Source organism: Geospiza fortis, unplaced genomic scaffold (assembly GCF_000277835.1).
Source record: "Geospiza fortis unplaced genomic scaffold, GeoFor_1.0 scaffold157, whole genome shotgun sequence".
NCBI classification, from domain to species: Eukaryota; Metazoa; Chordata; class Aves; order Passeriformes; family Thraupidae; genus Geospiza; species Geospiza fortis.
The window spans coordinates 7,857,464-7,876,930 of record NW_005054314.1 but is presented as its reverse complement, the minus strand read 5'-3'; the positions used below and the strand labels follow the sequence as shown (position 1 = coordinate 7,876,930).

General features: G+C 42.5%; 1 protein-coding gene across 1 annotated transcript in view; it reads right to left on the bottom strand.

The window, feature by feature from the left end:
- TAF1 (TATA-box binding protein associated factor 1) overlaps positions 1 to 19,467 on the bottom strand; it is a 32,472-nt gene that overhangs the window by 9,556 nt on the left and 3,449 nt on the right. The window contains exons 2-29 of the mRNA XM_031056114.1: positions 19,325 to 19,465; positions 18,635 to 18,751; positions 17,725 to 17,844; positions 17,056 to 17,129; positions 14,807 to 15,025; positions 14,156 to 14,374; positions 13,750 to 13,951; positions 12,756 to 12,869; positions 12,265 to 12,432; positions 11,756 to 11,883; positions 11,541 to 11,648; positions 10,541 to 10,714; positions 10,279 to 10,452; positions 10,091 to 10,195; positions 8,959 to 9,159; positions 7,886 to 8,027; positions 7,305 to 7,435; positions 6,680 to 6,760; positions 6,129 to 6,278; positions 5,871 to 5,990; positions 5,532 to 5,707; positions 4,572 to 4,807; positions 3,095 to 3,302; positions 2,677 to 2,842; positions 2,317 to 2,528; positions 1,964 to 2,072; positions 1,671 to 1,769; positions 920 to 1,097 (exon numbers count right to left, since the gene is read on the bottom strand). Of these exons, the coding sequence (XP_030911974.1) occupies positions 920 to 1,097; positions 1,671 to 1,769; positions 1,964 to 2,072; positions 2,317 to 2,528; positions 2,677 to 2,842; positions 3,095 to 3,302; positions 4,572 to 4,807; positions 5,532 to 5,707; positions 5,871 to 5,990; positions 6,129 to 6,278; positions 6,680 to 6,760; positions 7,305 to 7,435; positions 7,886 to 8,027; positions 8,959 to 9,159; positions 10,091 to 10,195; positions 10,279 to 10,452; positions 10,541 to 10,714; positions 11,541 to 11,648; positions 11,756 to 11,883; positions 12,265 to 12,432; positions 12,756 to 12,869; positions 13,750 to 13,951; positions 14,156 to 14,374; positions 14,807 to 15,025; positions 17,056 to 17,129; positions 17,725 to 17,844; positions 18,635 to 18,751; positions 19,325 to 19,465 (4,272 nt within the window). The remainder of the gene's footprint in view (positions 1 to 919; positions 1,098 to 1,670; positions 1,770 to 1,963; positions 2,073 to 2,316; positions 2,529 to 2,676; positions 2,843 to 3,094; positions 3,303 to 4,571; positions 4,808 to 5,531; positions 5,708 to 5,870; positions 5,991 to 6,128; positions 6,279 to 6,679; positions 6,761 to 7,304; positions 7,436 to 7,885; positions 8,028 to 8,958; positions 9,160 to 10,090; positions 10,196 to 10,278; positions 10,453 to 10,540; positions 10,715 to 11,540; positions 11,649 to 11,755; positions 11,884 to 12,264; positions 12,433 to 12,755; positions 12,870 to 13,749; positions 13,952 to 14,155; positions 14,375 to 14,806; positions 15,026 to 17,055; positions 17,130 to 17,724; positions 17,845 to 18,634; positions 18,752 to 19,324; positions 19,466 to 19,467) is intronic.

Sequence of the window (19,467 nt, the reverse complement as noted above, 5' to 3'; positions counted from 1 at the left end):
GCTAAGGAAGGCAAGATGGACATTTAAGGAATATTCAAAACCCCACAGCTTTAGATAATTTCAGGATTCCTCAGACATGGAAACAAGCAACAGAACTATGAAAAAAAAGGATCTTACTTATTAGGAGAAATCAGGGATTTAACTGTCAAAATAATAAAGGAAGCAGCAAAGACACAAACTCAGTAATGTCACCCTCAATGGTGCACAGCCTAGACAGACTCAGTGCAGCTGGGAGGTTTTTCTGTCAAATTAGTGTATTTTGGACAAAGACATTTCTATCAGTAGTCAGAATAAAGCCAATGAATCAGCACTTTTCCCCAGCAGATACATGCTCTATCACAGAATCTATGTTTTTATTTTAAAGTAGTTTTCTTTCATTTTTTTAAACTAGTTTCCTGACCTTCCCAAATGGGGAAAAAGTTTATTGCAACTGAGAATAAAATATGTAAAATCATGACAGCAAACTCTACTCAAAGCTGCATGCTCCAAGGCACCAGCTTCAATCGGTGTGAACTATTCTTATTTGTATTAGAAGATTCATTCAATAGAGCATAATAATGTAATCTACTGAAAACAATATTTTACTTAGCTATGAAGGAGGTAGGCAGGACTTGAAACACGCAGAAGTCTTCAGTCACTAAGTCACCCCAAGACACAGACCCATAACTGAACTTCAATTACCACATCACAGTTATCATTTAGTTGTTCCTACTTGCTGGAATTCACTTATTTCTTATTAATTAATTAGCTCATTAAAATTAATATAATCTTTCAGGTATATCTGGAAAAACATACGTTCACTATTGCCATCTGGAAGTGAATTTGCTCTGCTTTTATGTTGCTTTTGTTGACTCTAAATGTTCCACAGCTCACCCATGCACAGTGTATTAGCAGAAGCAGGATTTCCCTGTGTTTTTACCATTGTATGTGGCACTGTTCTTCACAATGAGCTCCAGGTGCTCCCTGAACTCCTCCCGGGATGGGTACTGCCTCTTACGGACATTTTCACGCAGGGTCTGTAAATCCATGGGCCGGGTAATGATCTTGTAATAATCTTTGACAACTTTTGGATTTACAGGAGTGTGGAAGGGGTATGTCTGAGGAGGAAAAGAAACAAATGGTCATTAGCACAGTAATAGCACAGTTAATCTCAGTTTAACTTCCACAGTTAAACAGGCACTAATGTATAAAACCTTTACACAAACAGTTCCTTAACTGCACTGGGGGAAACAGAATAAGCTCAACCCCATGATGACAAACACTTTCTTCCACACAGTATTTTCTAATACCACTATAAGAAGGAAAATCTCACTGAGAATTTGTGGCATTTTCAATTGCAGCACAAAAGTCAAGAAACTGAACTTTTAAATTCTCATTTCAACTCAAATCTTCCATTTAATCTTTTGATTTTGCAAGTTTCTGGCAAAGTCTGGTCAGAAAAGAGTGAAGGACAGATCTTCTCCACTGCCACATATACAAAAGCATTATACACTGCTACATTTCATTCATCCTTTGGTGGTTTTGTTGAAAGAAAATATTTTAAAAAATCACATTTGAGCTTTGAACATGTATCCATACAAAACTATCCAAATTCTGGTATCTACAACACATACCCTACTTCGACCATATTGCTTGAGATGCAGGATTTGGGTGTCATAGCTCAAACTTACATTGGGAAGATCCCTGATGTCATTGATGATGCCCTCCAAGATGGACGAGAGTGTCACCATGGGATCTGTTCTCCGCCGGTGGATGGATTTATGGGGACGCTGAAAATATGAGAGGCAGAAAAATTAAGGCAGTTCCAAGCTGCAAAACATTTACTCACAGAAATCCTAGACAATTTAGCTTGTTAATTTTCTGGGCAGGCACGAGGAGGTTGCACAGGAGCAGTTAAGGGCCTGGCCAGCTGGTGCAAACAGAAATGGAGGTGCTGCAATCAGCTCAGTAACTCTTCACTCACGTTGAGATAATCACAGTGCACCGTTGTCCCTACGCGACGCTTCTTCTTCGGAGGAAGCTGCTGCTTAGGGAACTTCAGGACCAGGGATTTCCTGCGGACCTCATCAGCACTAGGCACAAACAAAAAAGCACAATACTTCCTCCAGCCCTCACGTGAATCAAGACAATTTATTCCCCAGTACTGGCTTTGGTTCCATCTGCCATAATACCAAATGCTTAATTGAAATTCTGTAATAACAGTTTATGTAAAGCCCTGTCACTTTATTCCTGTGACTAATATACATATGAGTATTCTGCATTAAACTCTACATTGTTTATTATTATCCCCACCAGTATCTCTGCTTTTTCCCTTACCTCTCAATCAGTTGTTTTCCCAGAACAATTTTTGTTCCTTCAACTTTGATGAGTTCTTCATTGTCATTGTGAATGACTGTTTTTTCCAGCTCTTCCTCCTGCTCCTCTGTCATTGCAACAGGATTAGAAGGTGGGGCATTTGTTTGGTAGTAAAGAGGGCAGAACTTATTAGTCCTCATGTGCCCTATTGCACCACATGCTCCACACTTTAGCTGCAAAAATAGAAGGTGATGGATCAGAATTCACATATGGGTTGCTAGTTTTGATGCAAAGCATCATTAAAATCCCTCAGTGAGATCTTTAGTACATCACTAGAACAGAAAATTTCTCCAGTAGCCAGAACCTGTATGGAATGCTTACTTTCAAGTCTGGACGCTCTTTCATTTTCTTGGGCTTCTTTTCTGGAGGGCCCTTGAGTTTCTCTTTCTCTTGGTTCCGCTTTAGCCTCCGTAGCTGTTCCTGGATCCTGCGCCGCTCCTTCCTCATCTCCTCACGGTGCTGCTCATCAAACAGAGCAAACTTCCGTCTGGGTGGGGGGAAAAAAAAACCAGAAATTTTCCAGCCTAGTTCATTATTTACCAGGTACTCTTCTGCCAGCTCACTCACTGCACAAAGTTTGTGACACCCTCCAAACGGACAGCCATTAGATCTCTTTCTCTCCACAATTACTGCGCCGGGCTTCTACACTCAATTCTACATTTCTTCATGCTGTCAGTGGAATGAAATAAGCCTGCAGGCAAAGTTAAGAGACAGGAGAAGGAGAGCAGGAAGGCCTTACATGAACTCCTCGTCCTTGGTGGTCCGTATGCGGCAGTAGGCGTCGATGACCGCGGGTTTCCGCACCGTCTCACACCTCACGTACTCCTTGCCGTCCTCGTCCCTGAACGTGCGGTAGATCTTCAGGCGCCGGCCCGTGGCAGAGGAATTCAGGCTGGTCACAGAGGCAGTGTCATCGTCCTTGTGAGAGTTTGCTGAGGCTGCTGAAGCTGTTGTCACAAGAAAATGCTTTATTTGCTTCTAGGTTTTTTTCCACACTGTAGAAATACCATTGTTTAAATACAGCAGATAGTTTTGGCTTAAAAACTTCCAAGACACTCACTCAGGAAAACCTAATAGAAGTCTTTCCCTTACTTGTTCGCGTTCTCTTAGCATGACATGAAATCCAGCTGAAACAAAGATAACCTAATTATCCACATAGATTACAAAGCCAGAAAGAACAGCTACAGTCAACAAGGAGCCACAGGTGCAACCTGCAATGCAATTGCATCTGGCCCTGCAGATGGATTAGTTACAGTGCTTTTTATCATAGGTATGGTTATTTGGCAGAAACTGAGGGTCAAGAATTATCCAGTTTTCCAAGGAGTGTTCCAACCAGTGTGTCAAGTGAGCACAGAATCTTTCCAGCACCATTCATAATTCAGGTTGAGAGGTTTTGTATGAAGTAACACTGGATATCTTTCCATGAGGTAATAATAATCAAAAATCTTCCACGTTTGCCTTATAAATTATTCCAGTAACTATTTATTACTGATTTATTCCAAATTTGAGAATAGATGGCAACAATAACATTGACTCAGATGCAGAGCTCAGCTTTGCTCACACACATTCAAAAAGTAACAGTGGTCATGGGCACCTTCATGAAGTTCATTCACAGGCCAAGTGTTTTACCAGCCAGTCAGGGACATGTCAAGTTCTCTGTTGGAATGCACTTAAAACAAGCACATCTCTAGGAGATACAAATCTGGCAGCTGCCCAATTTACCTCCAAACATGCTGCCACAGCACACAGTGTAACAGACACTGCTATCAGCCTGCAGACTGTGTCTGCTTCACACACAGAGCTGTGTGTACACAGAAGATCCAACTACACAACCGTAAGATGGTTGCAGGAACTATGTGTGAAGACATCTTGAGAAAAATACTGAAAAAAACAGCTCCCCACTCAAAATAAAAATAAAAAAAAGAAACTTCAGCAGGAAGCAGCAGTGACTATCTAAAGAAATACCAGAATAAGTTTATAGTTCAAAATAAACAAAAGATATGAGGCAATGAATACACTTCACATGCACTTTCAGCCACTAAGTGCTCAAGAGAAGGAAGAACCCCCAGAGAGGGAAAAGCCCCAGATAAGCATGTTTATACATTCTCCCTGTAAGGAATCCACACTCTTGAGTGGCCAGATCAGCACACTTTGCAGCAGGACATAAAGTCCTGCATGCCCTCCCAGGCATAATTCTGGTGGTTGCAGTTACTTACACAGCCCCTTTTTGTCTCTCCTGTCCTTTTTGCCCCTGTCTTTGTCATTGTCTTCTCCCAGGAGCATCCTTTGCAATTCCTTCCGTTCCTGCTCTTCTCTTTCCCGAGAGAGCTGAGAACTAGTTTTCTTGTTCTGTAACATATTCTCAATATTCTTTCCCATCTCTTCAAAGTCACTGTCTTCAGCTGAACTGCTATCTGTATCTGTTGACAAGATCTCAGTGGATTCCAGAACCCTGAAATAGGAGGCATCCTGAAAGTCAGTGAATGTTGCCCTCCCAAATGAAAAAAAATCAGTCTGTTACCTTCCCAGAAATAAAAAGGTAAAAATGAGGCAAAGATTTGAGAATTAATGATACAAATCACTACATCAGGCATAATATATTCCCTTCTCAGCCCTTCTTTTAACCCCTGCTAAAGGAACAACTGTTTCAAGACAATCTTTCCCAAATAGTTGATCTCTTCTTCATTAACAATACCTTATTGCCTCCCCACTCTCAAGTCTCAGGCCAGAACAAGGAATAAGGCATGAATTCTGGCAGTTCTAAGAACATAGAATTGCTACCTGCTACCCAAGAGAGAGATGGCAAATTGTTCATAACAGAACAAAACAGGAAGGGAAAGGGAAAGGGAAAGGGAAAGGGAAAGGGAAAGGGAAAGGGAGAGGGAAAGGGAAAGAAGGTGGTGAACTACTGATGTGTAGAACTGTAGAACATCTCGTGTTGTGACTCTGCAACACATTCTACCTTTCCAAAAGGTCTGTGACAGCAGGACACTAAACCTGAGGGTTTCTATTAACAGCCAAAGGCCTCTTTCTCAGTGCTGTATTTCACGAGCCAAACAAGTTGAATGAACACCTACACCACCACATATCAGTGAGCCCCAGACATGCACAGAGCTGGACTTTTGAGGTGGGGACAGGGTGGGGTCCAAGGCTGTGAACATCAGATAAGAACGCACTTATTTTGTAAGTCGAAGATGCGCTGACACTCTTCTTTGTATCTCTCCTGATGCTCTGCCACAGAGAACCGCGAGCCACGGGCAAATTTGCTCATGGGCCCTTCCCCTGAGCGTGCCTGCTCTGTGGACATGGTACGGACCACGTCAATCACCTCCCACCGGGACAGCTTCTTTATCTGCAAACAGGAGAACAAGGAGTGGTTCTAGAGACACACAGCTGAGGCACCTGGCTGCTCAATCCTCTCCACATGAGGTCAAAGCAGAAATTTACACATCCCTTCCACCATCAGCTGCTAAAGCCTTAGTGAAGCATGCAGCCTGCCCTGGGCTCACACTCACCTCCTCCTCAGGCACTCCAAATTTCCGCAGAAGCTGTTTGGCATTTTTGAGGGAAAGCCGGCGCAGATCCGCATCTGTGCCTGTCACTGTCTTCTTCACTGGCTGAGGCTCTTTATCGTCCTGTTCAGAGGAAGATTCAGCCCATTAATGTCACAGGAGTCTTCCCTAGGCTCATCTGATATTTTCTCTTCCTTATGGCCCTTATTTAGTCCACTTCTCCCACATGACTTCCCAGCCATTGCTCCTTGGGAACTATACCTTCTGCTGGGTTGGTTTGTTTGGAATCTTGACATAAGAAAACCCTTCCCCACAACCAGTGGGATCTGCAACACCAGTCACTTCTAGGAGGCACTTGCCCTTCATAGCAGCAATGAAGGCTCGTGTGGTGTTCCAGGGAGCTGTGCGCACCTGCCAGCGACAAAATAAACAATCATAACCCTGTTACAGTCCAAGCTTTTATTTTGCAATTCTAACAGTCATACTGAGAACTTTTCAACTGACACAATGAGGGTGAATTCTTCCTCTTGATCCTTCAGCTGCCCTGATAACACTTCAATGAATAACTAAAGTGCTAAGGAACTCACAAAAAGGCATTTGAGGTAAAAAAAGCTTAGCCCTGAAAGGACCCGCAAGAACAATCACCAAAGACAGGTATGAGCTACCAGCAAAAGTTCCCAGGAAAGCTGTGTGAACATTGGAAACACTGAATTGGACTTTAAATATGTCCTTTAAATATAAGGACCTCATTTTTCTCCTGCCATTCAAATTTATATACTGGTGTACACACTCATGCATCACTCTGATGATACCTCATCATCAATCTTCATTTGGAAATCTTCTTCATTCTCCTCTTCTGGAGCAAAGAAGGATTTCTCCCCATAACCTGCATCCTGCAGAGAAATATTAAGGAAAAAATGAGAAGCTGAAGTCTTAAAAAGGTTACTGGAGAGAGAACTAGAAGTGTCTCTGTGGAGACTTGCCATGCTGAACGAGCAAATTTCCACAGAGAGTTGTCTGCAAGATTCACAGTGACTAACAGTAGCAGAGATGTCAAGCTGCCCAGTATTTTGACAAACTCCATATCTAACAGAGCACTCAACTGCAAAAAAAAAATATTCAGTGTCTCTTACAGCCACCTGCTGGTTACTTTCTGCTGTAGAGCTCCAGGTATAAACATAAGCTCTTTCTTGTACTTTCCCTTTGGTACTTTTGAGCACAGATTATTCAATATTCAGATAACAGGAGGTAAGAATACAGTGCTTCTCTCTTTAAAACTTAACTCCCTTTCATGCAGCAGCACACTTAGCAAGTGACACAACAGTTAGGGACCTAACTTGCCTACTTTATAGCAGAATTAGCTTCAGAGAGGAAGTGTTACCAAGGCTCAGCCCTCACAGGGTGCCAGGAATTTGCCTTGGATTTAGCAGGATTTACCTTGAGCCGCTGCTCTGCTGCGATCATGCTGTAATAGGCACAGCACTGCTCTGGGGACACCATGGCTCTGATCTCCTCCTCTGTTGGCAACCTGAAATCCGGCTTTAAAACCCACCAGTTTGAGTCCATCCCTGAAAAATGCGCAGGTCAAACACTGAGTAGTTTCCCACGTGTGCTGGATGCCATCACAGTCCTGGCTTTCATGTGCATGTATTTGCTTGTAAAACACAACACAGCCACCCACAGAGGGAAAGGAATGTGTTTGTGTTGTGTCTTTAACAAATAAATCACTGCCCAAGGGTTATTAAAAATGTCTAAACTTGTAACTAGTGTCTACTGTCACTTGTCTAGTGACTACTAAATGTAGTCACTTCTCACCATCAAGCACACTTGTGCCAAAAGAAAGTGCACATTGTTAAAAACTGGAACAAACAGAACCCCGGTCAGATTACACTTCAGTTCTACAAGCTTTCAAGGATGGTTTATCAGGAGATGTTCCCTCTTTGTGCTGTGTTTGGAGCTCCAGGAGCAGCACAGGATGGCTGACCAGCAAACAAAACCCTGTTTGGTTTGTGCAGCACCTGTGCGTTTGAAATCAGCGCAGAGCTTCAGGCGCTTGCGGATGCTGCTCTCGGAGTGCGAGGGAAAGGCCTTCTTGATGTCCTCCATGCGGATCCGCCGCGGGCGGTCCCTGCTCTTCCAGAAGAGCCGGTAGATAAAAACCTACAAAACAACACCCATTTGTCCAAAGAAACAATAAACCAACTTGTACAAACAGTACACACGATGTTTCTGGTGACCGCTTCAGATTTGCTACTTAAAAACCATTGTTTCTCATAAATTTATTCAGTGAAGTTTTCCAAGCTGTGTGTCTGCTTCAGGTTCAGCTGTTTTTGTGAATGAGATGTGGAAACATATTTGTCTTGAAAATTTGTTTTATCGCATTAGAAACAGTCATGCTTTAGTACAGCATGAAAACCAAAGTGCTAAAGAACTCAAAAAAGGCATTTAAGGTAAAAAAGTCTAATCCTAGAAAGGACCTGCAAGAACAATCATCAAGGACAGGTATGAGCTGCTCTGCAAATACCTTGAGTTATAATTTTGAATTTAATTGACAGTAAATTACTAGAAATTTTTCCAAAATCTGAATTGGGGGTAATTATTGAATGCTCATAGATCATCCTAAAGCTCAACCACAACAAGACCTATGAAGCAACTATTTCTGTGCTGTTTGATAGCACAATGATAAGTTTCCTTAACTGACTCTTAGTAAAATCCATCTAAGTGATATTTTACACAGCACAACCACTTCAAAACTCAGTCTAATTTGTTCAGTTTTGTACACTTACATATAATTTTGTGACCTTTTATTCTGGTAATAAAAAGCCTTTATCATTTACTTATAAGATAGGATGCCATTAAAACAGAAGAGCCAGGCTATAAATTTTTGGTTAAATGAAAACCAAAATGGCCTGTCTGGTTAACATCCAATTCTTACAGTGCTCTCACCTCACAAGGAAACAAACAAACGAATAAAAGGAGTCAGAGCAGGACAATGAGATCCTCAAATCAAGACTGTCCTGAGGCCCAAATCTATGTCATGGACTTGCCCCAAAGACCCCCCAAGATCCCCAAATAATCTCCTATTGCATACCTGCAGGAAGTCTCTGATATGTGTGTTAGCTCGCTTAGAGTTGGGCCCAGGTACTTCATAGAGTGGGCACTCCTGCCCAACTACAAAAATATCCACTAATTCTCGAATGTAGTAACCTTGTCGTGTCCGGATGATCAGGAAATCTGTTTCAGGCATCTTATGTAAATAGATGGGGGCCCGGAAAAGATTGTTTTCAAATGCCTGTTAAGAGAAACAAATGAAAGTTCTGAAGTTTTGATCAAATCTACTGTGATACAATCTACAAAACAGATCTTAAAAAAGAGAACAACACCTCAAGGTTCATTGCAATGGTATGCCATTTTTATATCACAGTATATGCAGATGTGCAGGGACTAATCAAGGATGAAGAACAAAAGCTTAAGAAACACTAGAACAAATGCAGAGATTGAAGGGCTCTTTGGACATTTAGAGGTACTTCAGGTCCTTTAAGGAGGCACTTTCAATAAAAGGCAGAAAGAACACATCTGCAAAACAGCACAATAACCACAGAAACCAGCCCAACACACAATTAGCATTGTTAGTTCTGTGATAAATCTCTAATATGAACCTTCACCTTACCTTTATCCTGTGGTACAGAATGGAAGAATTATTGCTGCAGCAAGGGCAGCTAGCATTAACTGAAATCCATTTATATTTACATTAATGGATTATTAGCCAGGTAATCCTTGTAACATTCTTAATTCCTCTCCCCATCTCAAATGTATATATTTTAACAACAGAGAGAGGCTCATAAAAGCAGAAGTCTGTACACCTGCCTAGTAAGCGGCATACAAAAACTACAAGTGCAATTCTCAGAAGGTACATATAAAATCCTGGACTGTGAGAAATCCATGTTTTCTATCCCCTCCAACACCTATTTATTGAGCTCCACAGCATTCTAGCAGCTTTGGTTTTCCCCTCAGTCCTCTCTAACACTATTTCTAATGCCATTACTAAGCAAAACAGCAAAGATTCAAAACTGGAATTCAAAAGGAAGTTGGTGGGTTTTTTGGAAGCTGAGCATTATTTGTGATTGAATAAACAGGGCTTAAAGTAAAGAGTAAAAGGTACATTGCCTATTACACCACATCCAACTTATCAGTCTTTTAAATGTAAAAACCTCGTTTCTCACCTGCAGTAACTGGCCTGGGTGCAGAGAACCCAGGAAAGGAGAAGTGTGACAATAAACAGTCTCTCCATATTTACAGTCTGGAGCTCCTGGATCTTTGCCAGGTTTCTGGAAGGTGCAATGGAAGTGCTGTTAGTTCTCAGTAAGAGGCAGAGGGAAATCGCTGTCCAAAAGCAGAATCTGATACTCACCCTCTTGTAGTAATTTTTAATCTTTGTTGCCATGCCAACCTGCATCATCAGAGGGGCGTTCTCCTCACTGTACTCAGCCAGGATGAGATCTCCATCCTTGCCAGTGAGGTCCTGGGGTGTGCGCATGAAGAACATCTCCCCCCCGCCAGAGGCCTGGCGCTCCTGCTCCCGCATCTGCGCCGGGGACAGGGGACAGCGTCAGCAGAACAGCTCACCCAACTGCCCAGGAGCCACACACAGGGGCAGACAGGAGCAACTGGACCTTGGCTTTCTTCTTGATGTGCTTCAGCAGAGGCTGCACAGCATGGGGCCCGGGCTGGGACAAGGCACCAAAGGAATATTTCTTCAGGGGAGGCCGATGGAACTGTCGCAGCTTCATGGGACCCATGTGGGTGGGGAAGAATGGCTGGCGGAGCTCCACTGCTGGGATGGAGTGCTGGTACAGAACAAAAGCTGTGCTAAGAGGGACATCGCCACCTCAAAAATAAAACCATCCTCCTATCCTGTTAAACCTTAAATAAGAAAGCCCATGGATATTTTTAGGTCTCCTATCAGAAACACAAGTGTATTGAAATTCACTTGTCATCATAAATGTTGCCTTTTGACAGAATAGTGCTTACTTCCATGTAACGATCTCTCCTTTGCATACAGGGATGGTTTCAATTTTACTATTTCAAATGGTACCCAATGGTGGGATCTTTTTACTAGTCAGGAATTACATGTAAAGCCATTATTCAGTGGGGGAGAAATTAATTTGGAATTACATACAGTTTTCCCATTACAGAAGATGCTGGAGTCAGATGAGGTTTTAGAAGTCAATGAATTCCACAAAGAAAGAAGAAAAAAACTATCATCTCCTCACCTAGGGCTAGTGAGCAGTAATTCATATTCATCAGTAAGTAAATTAATTTTAAAATATTCAGACTAAGACACATAGTAGCAGAAGTACAAACTGCACCTCCTTCTCCCCTCCCACTATTGGTTTACAAAGAATACTACATAATGAGACATCAAACAAAAGCATGGTGAGTAGGACACAGCAAGATCAAGCAGCTAAACCTCAGTTTGATGGGGCAACCAATACAAATTAGTTCTAACTCCTAACTTTAATTGAGCATTAAAAATATCTTTCATGAACACTTAACTGACCTGCTGTAATCTAAATTCTGTTTTTCTACAAATCTTCAGTCCTACCCTCAGCTAGAAACCACCTACCAAGACACTAAAGCTCTCTCACTCACAGTGAAGACTATTGTAACTACCTGGATGATGTTGCCTCCAAAGGTTCCTCGAAGTCCCTGCTGTTTAGGGTAGTAAAACTCATCATTGGAGAGGTTCCAGGGATCCTTCACCTCTGGCTGAGACATGTTCTAATTCCATTTTTAACACAGAGAGAGAGAGATGTCAAAAAAACAACAAATCTCACTCCCTCCTCATCATTCCTAACCCTGGAGATGATGCTAAAGCTTATGCTGACCTGCTGTGGTTCTTCCTTGATGACACCTGTTTTTCCCAACAGGATCCGACTCTTCTTTAGAGAAGATTCTTTCTTGTTCTCCTTGGATGGAGAGTTCAAAGTCATCTCTTCCTTTTCATCAGGAATTTCTAAAAGCACAAGTTTACATCCCTACCTTTCCTCTTCAAACCAACATGCATGCAAGTCAAATTAAGACAGTCACTCCTAAAACACACCAAGAGCCAGATGATTCACATTGAATTTAACTTTCAAGGCATTAATTTTTGTTTCCTGTCAGTGCATTTAACTTGGAAGCTGAATGTGTACACCAGACCAATAAAGGTTATTAACATCGCCACATTCTGCTTAGGCCTTTGGCTTGCAAATTAACTTCAAAAGCCAGAACAAAGGAAGGCCACAAGTATTGCCCCAGTCCATTTATTTCCACAACAGTGTGATTATAAACCCTTGCTTTCATTTCCCCTTGTCTTTTCCCACAGAAGTCAAATTTCTGGATGCCATAAACGTACCTAGAATTATGTTTTCATCATTTGGATCAAGTGTTAAGACAGGGGGATCCAAGTAGGTTTCCATTGCCTGATCATCCCAGATGATATTGTCTTCCCAACGGCCATACACCAACTCTTCATTATCAATTGGGAAAATGGAGTACCAGGGCTTGTCTTCATCCAGGGAAACTGCAACAATCATAAAGTAGAACCCTTGAGAATTTTATACACAGAAAACTATTTCAGCCTTGGCAGAAAACTATTTCAGATCTCACCCCCACATCTTACTCCCTCTACCTTCCCCATCTTTCAGGCTTTCTGAAGCAGGACCTCTGAAAGGCAAAAGAAAACTGATCTTGAAAGCAAAGAGGAAGTAGAGCCCCAAGTTTGAGCTTTACCAATGCTCAGAGAATTTGCTCTTTTGAAACACAGCCTCCAAAAGTTTTAGAGCAAACAAGTAGCCCTTCTGCCACAGAAGTGAGTGTCACATGCACCTTTTCATGGACCATTACCTTGCTGTTCAGGGGCCTTTTCCTTGCACTTTGCTATGCCCAGGACTCCTGCAACATTGGGTTTCTGTGCTAGAGGAATTGGTGAGTTGAGCAAAGAGCCACTGCGGTTCAAACCTAGAGAAAAGGAAACCAAAAGCAAGGTCAGCTTGAGTGGGAGGGTCAGGGGCATTGCAGTGCCTCAAACCAGGACTGGGGGGTTGCATGAAGAGTGACTTTCAGCCTGATGGACCTACTGCTCATACCCCAAAGAGTGACATGTGTCATTAGGACTGGGAAAGCTTAAAAAAACACAGTTCAGACAGAGCTGACTGCTGGAGTCTGCAGCCTCTTCAAAGAACTTCCAATTCACCTACTAAACGCCTCAGTGTCTTGTACTCACAGCTGAACACTAAAGAATTGACACTGGTACCCAATAAAGATCTGGCATCCCCATTAGTCCTTCCTTGTAGAAGCAGGATAAGATATGACAAACAGAAGACAAACATTCATTCTACATGAAAAATTTCCATTTAAAATGCATCCATATCTAAAAGAAGTCTGAGGCTTGTAAGAATTGTTACTTCCTAACTAGAAAAAACAATACAATTTTTAGTTGAGCAAAAATTTCTGAAGACTTTCACATAATTCTTCCAATTAAAAACAAAAGTAAACAAAATTCCACTAGCCTACAAAAAGAGGAAATCCTAAGGGCAGCTTTGCTTGTTATTAATGTAGATGGATCCAGCATCTGGTATTCCACGTGGAAAGAAAAAAGACAGAGCAGGGATAGGGGGTTTTTAACAGAAGTGACCTACTCTCGTTTTGGAAAGAAACCGAGTCTCAGAATTCTCAGTGCAGCTGTGATTTTGCCAAAAAGCACTCCCTAACAGGGGGAATTATGTTCTACATTTGAGACATGCAACTGTATATGTACAATTTTACTGAGTGCTGCAGTTAAGCATGTAATGAGCCAGCTCACTACAGCAAGTAAAGCTGGTGTCAGAGCCCCAGTCACCTTGCTGGGCATTGTAGGCAGTGGCATTTCTGGTCATGCTGGATGGCAGCCAGCCCGCCAAGCTCGCACGCTGCGTCTTAGTCCCTTTGTGCTTGACATCCTCCCCGTTCCAAATGACATCATCCTCCCACTGAAGCTGTGTCACCATGAGGAAGTGCTCATCAGCTAGCAGATCATCCTTCTCCTTCGACGATTCTGCATCCTGGAAGGGAGTAATAAGAACTTGGAAGACGTGGAAGTCATGTTGGAAGACATGACTTGAAAGACGTCATTCCAAACCAACAGCAGGAAATTCAACGTCTCATTTTGCACAGCGCACAACAATGCACCAGCCCATCGCCGGATTCTCATTGTGCAGCAATCCCCACATCCATCCCCACACTTTGCTCCACGGCTCCCCTCTCACCCCCTCCTCTGCGTGCCCTTTAGCCTCCTCCTCATTCTTCTCCTTCAGCTTGAAGCCGTAATCGAAGCCACTGCCATCTTCGGGGATGCCCAGCATGTCGTACCAGAGCTGGGCGGGGCCGTAGCGCCACTCGGCCACCTTGGGCTTGGTGTCTGTCACCTTGTCTGTGTCACCAGTTGACTGGGAAAACTTTGACTCCACAGGTGCCATCATGGTAATCTGAAGCACAGCAAAGAGGGAATGGTTACACTGGTGGTTTATCTAAGTGTCAGTAAGTGGTCTCTTCCTCCCGAGTTTCCCAGCTTACTCTGATAGAAGAAAAGCATTTCTAAGAAGTTCTTTTCCATACTTACTAGTTGCCTTAAGAATGTTCTGCAATTAGACTTCCAAGAACACAGAGATTTCTTCAATGACACAAAGAGGGTAAGCTCTCCTATTGATCCTGCACCACGGATGCAGCCTTCTCAGTAAGAAGAAATCACCTGAAGTCACTGACTAGTATTAGGAGAAGAGCTGCTGCCCAGCTGGAATACAAGCCAACTCTGTTCTCCACTTTTCTTTTGAGGGAAAAGCTCCTTCCTCTAAAAGTCACTGTCCAATCCACTACTACCCCCAGCACTAGCTGGTGACCCTAAGTCTCAGATATCCCACCTCATCATCTGAAAGGCACTGCTCAGGAGGGGGAGGAGCAGCAAACTCATACTCCCAAGGAGATTTTCCTTCCACTCCACTCTCAACCACAACTTCACCCTCCTGTATCTGCACTTCCTGCGCCAACTCCCGGTGCTTCTTCTTGCGCTTCCTCCGGGCGCTTCGCCAGACCGACGGAACATTCTTCCCAGGGCCAAAGAGACGCAGGAAACGCAGCACCTGGAACGGGAAAAAACAGAGGATCAGATTAAAACAGACACTGTGGAATGCTTGCTCTCACCTGAAGAACTCTAATGCAAGCGAGCACTCTGAAATTCAGAAGCTTGGCCTGTGATACAACCCCAGTTCCCAATGCAATCAAGGACTTCTTGGTTATACTCAAAAAGAAAGTTTCTGATCCTTCTGTTTGATGGATCCCTCCTTTCCAAAAGGATATATTCTTAATTTCAGACACAGAGAAAATCAGAGGAAAGAAAGGCTGCCTTTACATATTGGACATGTGGTTAGACACCACCTGGAAGCAATTGATTTTCATTCTGAACAATCCACAATCTTCAGAAAGACAGATGGAGGTTGAAGAAGAGTTGATAAAATTATCAGCAAAAGAGACAAGCTAAAAGAGAGTTATATAGAGATTTCTTAAGCAAACAGATAGATAATATGGCCCAGAAATAATACACTTATTTTTACTTCCATTATAATGCAGCTCCCCTATACTGTACACCTCCATAACCTGCACTCATGGTCATGATACATTTTCTCTCCTGTTCCTTCTATGGGTATGATTGCTTGTTTTTAAACACTTAAATTTATTATTTTAAGAACTCTCTTAAAGAGGTAAAAAATTATTTCTAAATTAACTGACATATTTAGGAAACAGGAATTAGAACCAAAGATTTGCAGATACACCCTTATTAATGTTCTCTGTTAATCTGTTACACTGATCCCCAAAGGAAATGTTTATATGACCACTCTGTCCACCTCTGCCTATCCATGTAACCTTCTTTCCAAAACTCCTACAGATTATTTACAAACCCTTTATCCAGTTTCAATGAGTTTCAATGACCTGTCATGAAGAGCAAAGGTCTCAGACATAGTTAAACTGTTAACAGGTTAAATGAACACAAAATTCTGCTTCTGCACATTCTGTTTTAGGAGGACTGTTAACAGGTTAAATGAACACAAAAGTCTGCTTCCGCACATGCTGTTTTCATCCAAAAATACAATGTTACATTAACATGCACAGCAACCCATCCTCATAGCAAAATCTACAGGGCTTTAGGCTTTGCCAGCTCTATTGCTCATTAATTAATCATGGCAAGTGCTCAGCATTAATTGCTTGCACTGATTTCTGCACCCACTGGGCACACCCAACACTGAGCCAATCTCTGATATTACATGCTGAGCATCAAAGGAATGAACACACTGACTGATATACAGGAAACACCAAGTTTGTAAAAGCCTAGAAAACACTGAGAAGGGAAATTTCTGTGCTAGAGCCTCACCTACATTACCAATAGACAGTGTTCAGCTAAGTCATTAAAACATGACATCAATTATGCAAATTATTCAGCTCCTTACACAAACTCTCTGAGGCACACATAAAACCAAGTTATCCTTATTCACAACTATCTGTTTGGCAACTATAAGCCCATCTTCACTGTCCTTCTCCTCCTACCTTTTCCTCTCTTCTTGACAACTTTAAAACTTCCAAAATAATTACTGAAATACATAAACTGCATTTTCTATTTGGAAGCATTTAGGAAAGAATTGTAATGAATTTGTGCAAAACCCAACCATTCTTTGAACCAACTTGCTCTGATTTATGCTCAGAGCAATTTCAGGAGAGAATTAAGTAAAGATACAGATCACAAATTGTTACAGGAAAAGCACACCAAGTTCAGGACAGATAAAAGGAGGAGCAAGTATTTACCAGAAAAGCCAAGAAGCAGACAGATTAGCACTGGTTTTTAATCATCTGGCAAAATTATCAAATCAACAGGCCTTTGCTATGGTCAGCAAAACATTCACACCCTGATTTATAGGATGCTTTTTAAGAGATTCTTGCAAATGGCAGGAAAATTATTAGATAAAATCAATCTGGAAACAGCAGCGCACAGAAACTAAAGAAAGTATTGAGTGAGTAAGAACATCTATGTGATTACTGAGTAGATACCCCTAAACACTGTACAATGCATATTTAGAGAGCTTACATGACACACATCTCCTCCACGTATCTCTTACAATACCTTGCCTGGTCGAAATTCTGGGAAGAGCTCTGTAACACTTGGCAACTGTTTGGTAGCATCTCGCTGCATGATTCCTGCAAGAGGAAGTGTGAGTTTGCCTTCCTTGGATTCTGCCTGCCTGGCTTCTTGAGGTCCCATCTCTGACTCAGAATCAGAGCTGCTGCTGAAATCCACCTTGTCAGAGGCAGCAGAGGAAGGAGCAATGATGGAGGGCAAAATGATACCGTCTCCATCTTCAGATACTACAACAGAACAAGCACCTCATAAACAAACAGGTCTCCTCCCTCTCCCCTAGCATAACCCCATAGTGCCACATTTACTGTTTATATGAAGTTATGCAAAAATTAAGCCTGTGCAGGCGTTCTAAGTACCATTCTGGTTTAACCTTTCATTTTATCCTAAGCGTTCCAGGTGAATTCCCCAGCCACAACTGAGAGGATGAGATAAAAAAACAGTTTCATTGTCAAAACAGGCATTTCAACAGTCACTGGAAATACAATACTTCACCCTGGGATTCAGGCAACCCTGTAACACCATGAACACTCACCTTCAGATGCAGTTTGCAGACTGAGTTTGGGTGACGCGTGGTGCCACAGAACTGCTACAGAGAAGCTCTCACTTTCCTCAGACACTCACATTGCCAGAGAGAAGAAGAAAGTCTTCACTCACCAGTGGCAGCTGCATCCTTTTCATCTTCTTTTTTTCCAGGTACTGGAGGGGGTGGTGGTGGCGGCATCAGCTTGGAATCAATGTCTTCACAGTCAGCATCGTAATCATCCTCATCTTCATCTAACCAGGCAGGAGACAAGACCACGTGGTAAGCAGATAATAAAACAAAATCAGGCACCCTTTCCATTTATTCTGTCTCAAACCTGATGGCATAGACACCATTCATATCTTGTAACTAGATAAAAACTCTTAGTAGTTCAGCTTCCTGCACAAACTCACTTGCAAGATGTAAATTTAAAAAATACCAAGAAGGAAGGACAAAGAGAAACTGACAGAAAGATGACTGAAGCACTTAAAATCTATGTGTATATATATTCTGCTATGACCTTCTTTTACTCACAGTTTGCCTATGTGTTTATATATTCTGCTATCACATCCTTTTATTCACTCTTTGTAGAACAAATAAAGAAAATGTTGGTTAAAAAGTCCAAATCACCTTCATATCTCACCACAGAAAGTCACCAGACAGGTTAAGCGTAAGACACCTTTAAAGAATATGCCAAGATGTAGCATTTACACCAGCAGCTACTGAAATGGAAAAGCTGCTTGGTTTTGAAAGCATATTTTAGGCCAGAATACAGACAGAGATACCTGGGACCAACAAAAGAGCCAAGGTACCTTCTGCAGAGTCTTAAAAAAAAAGTCAAGATAAAACAGGAGAGAGATACTAAGATTGAAGCGACTTCAATGAGGAAGAGATTTCTTAAAAGAGGAAGACAGTAAGCAGTGGCTTCATATCCAGTGAAGAGTTTCACAAAAGCTGATACTGGGCTCTTGAAGCAAGGAGTAAGAAAGCACAATGCCCCAGAAGAGCTCCTACAGGCAGAGCTGCAGTGCTGGGCCCCTTTACCTGGCCTTCGAGCTGGCTGCAGGCTGCCCATCGCCTGCTTGTACCGCCGGCTCTCATCCTCTGCCACTTCAGTGATGTCTGAGTAATCAACAGCATCCTCTGTGCTCTTAACCCAGCCTAGGAGAAACACAAAACTTTATCCTAATTTATGTTAGTTACATCAGACTTCACTAGGTGCTTATGAATCCTTTGTATGCTTCCTTTATTTAAAAAAACAAAACTATCTGATTAGCATCTCCCACCAGAGTACTGTTCCCCTCATTGTAATCAAAAGCTCTCATGGCTCTGAATTTCCCCTAAAAGATTGGTAAGCAACCAAATTTAGCACAAGGAGCACTTATCACTTACTTGTAAAAACAGTTCAACAAGTTCAGAAAAAGATATTATTATACTGTGTGCTAAGTAAGCTTCTTTAATACAAACACAGACAAAACTTATTTATGAAGGAGGAAAGACAAGTAAAAGAAAAAGTACTTATAAAAAATTAAAGGGAACAGGTGCAGAACTGATCAGGAGCTGTCGTGGGATTCTGTTTGGCAGGGTGGAGAAGGGAAGGCCTTTGACAGAGGGCCTCTGGCCAGAGACCACCATGATAGTCCCTGCAGACCCGGGTGCGTTTTGTTCTCTCCGGCAAGAGCTGTGCCCCTGCAGCCCCTCTGCTCCCCAAGCGCAGCCACCCCAGCGCCAAACCTTCCTCGTCCAGGTGCGCTTCCTCGTTCTCGGCGCTCTCCTCCTCGCTGGCGGTGATCTCGGTGATGAGGTTGCCCAGTCCCAGCACGCCCAGCCCGGCCAGGTGCTTCTTGGATTCCTGGGGAGACCAGAGCTGGGAGGCT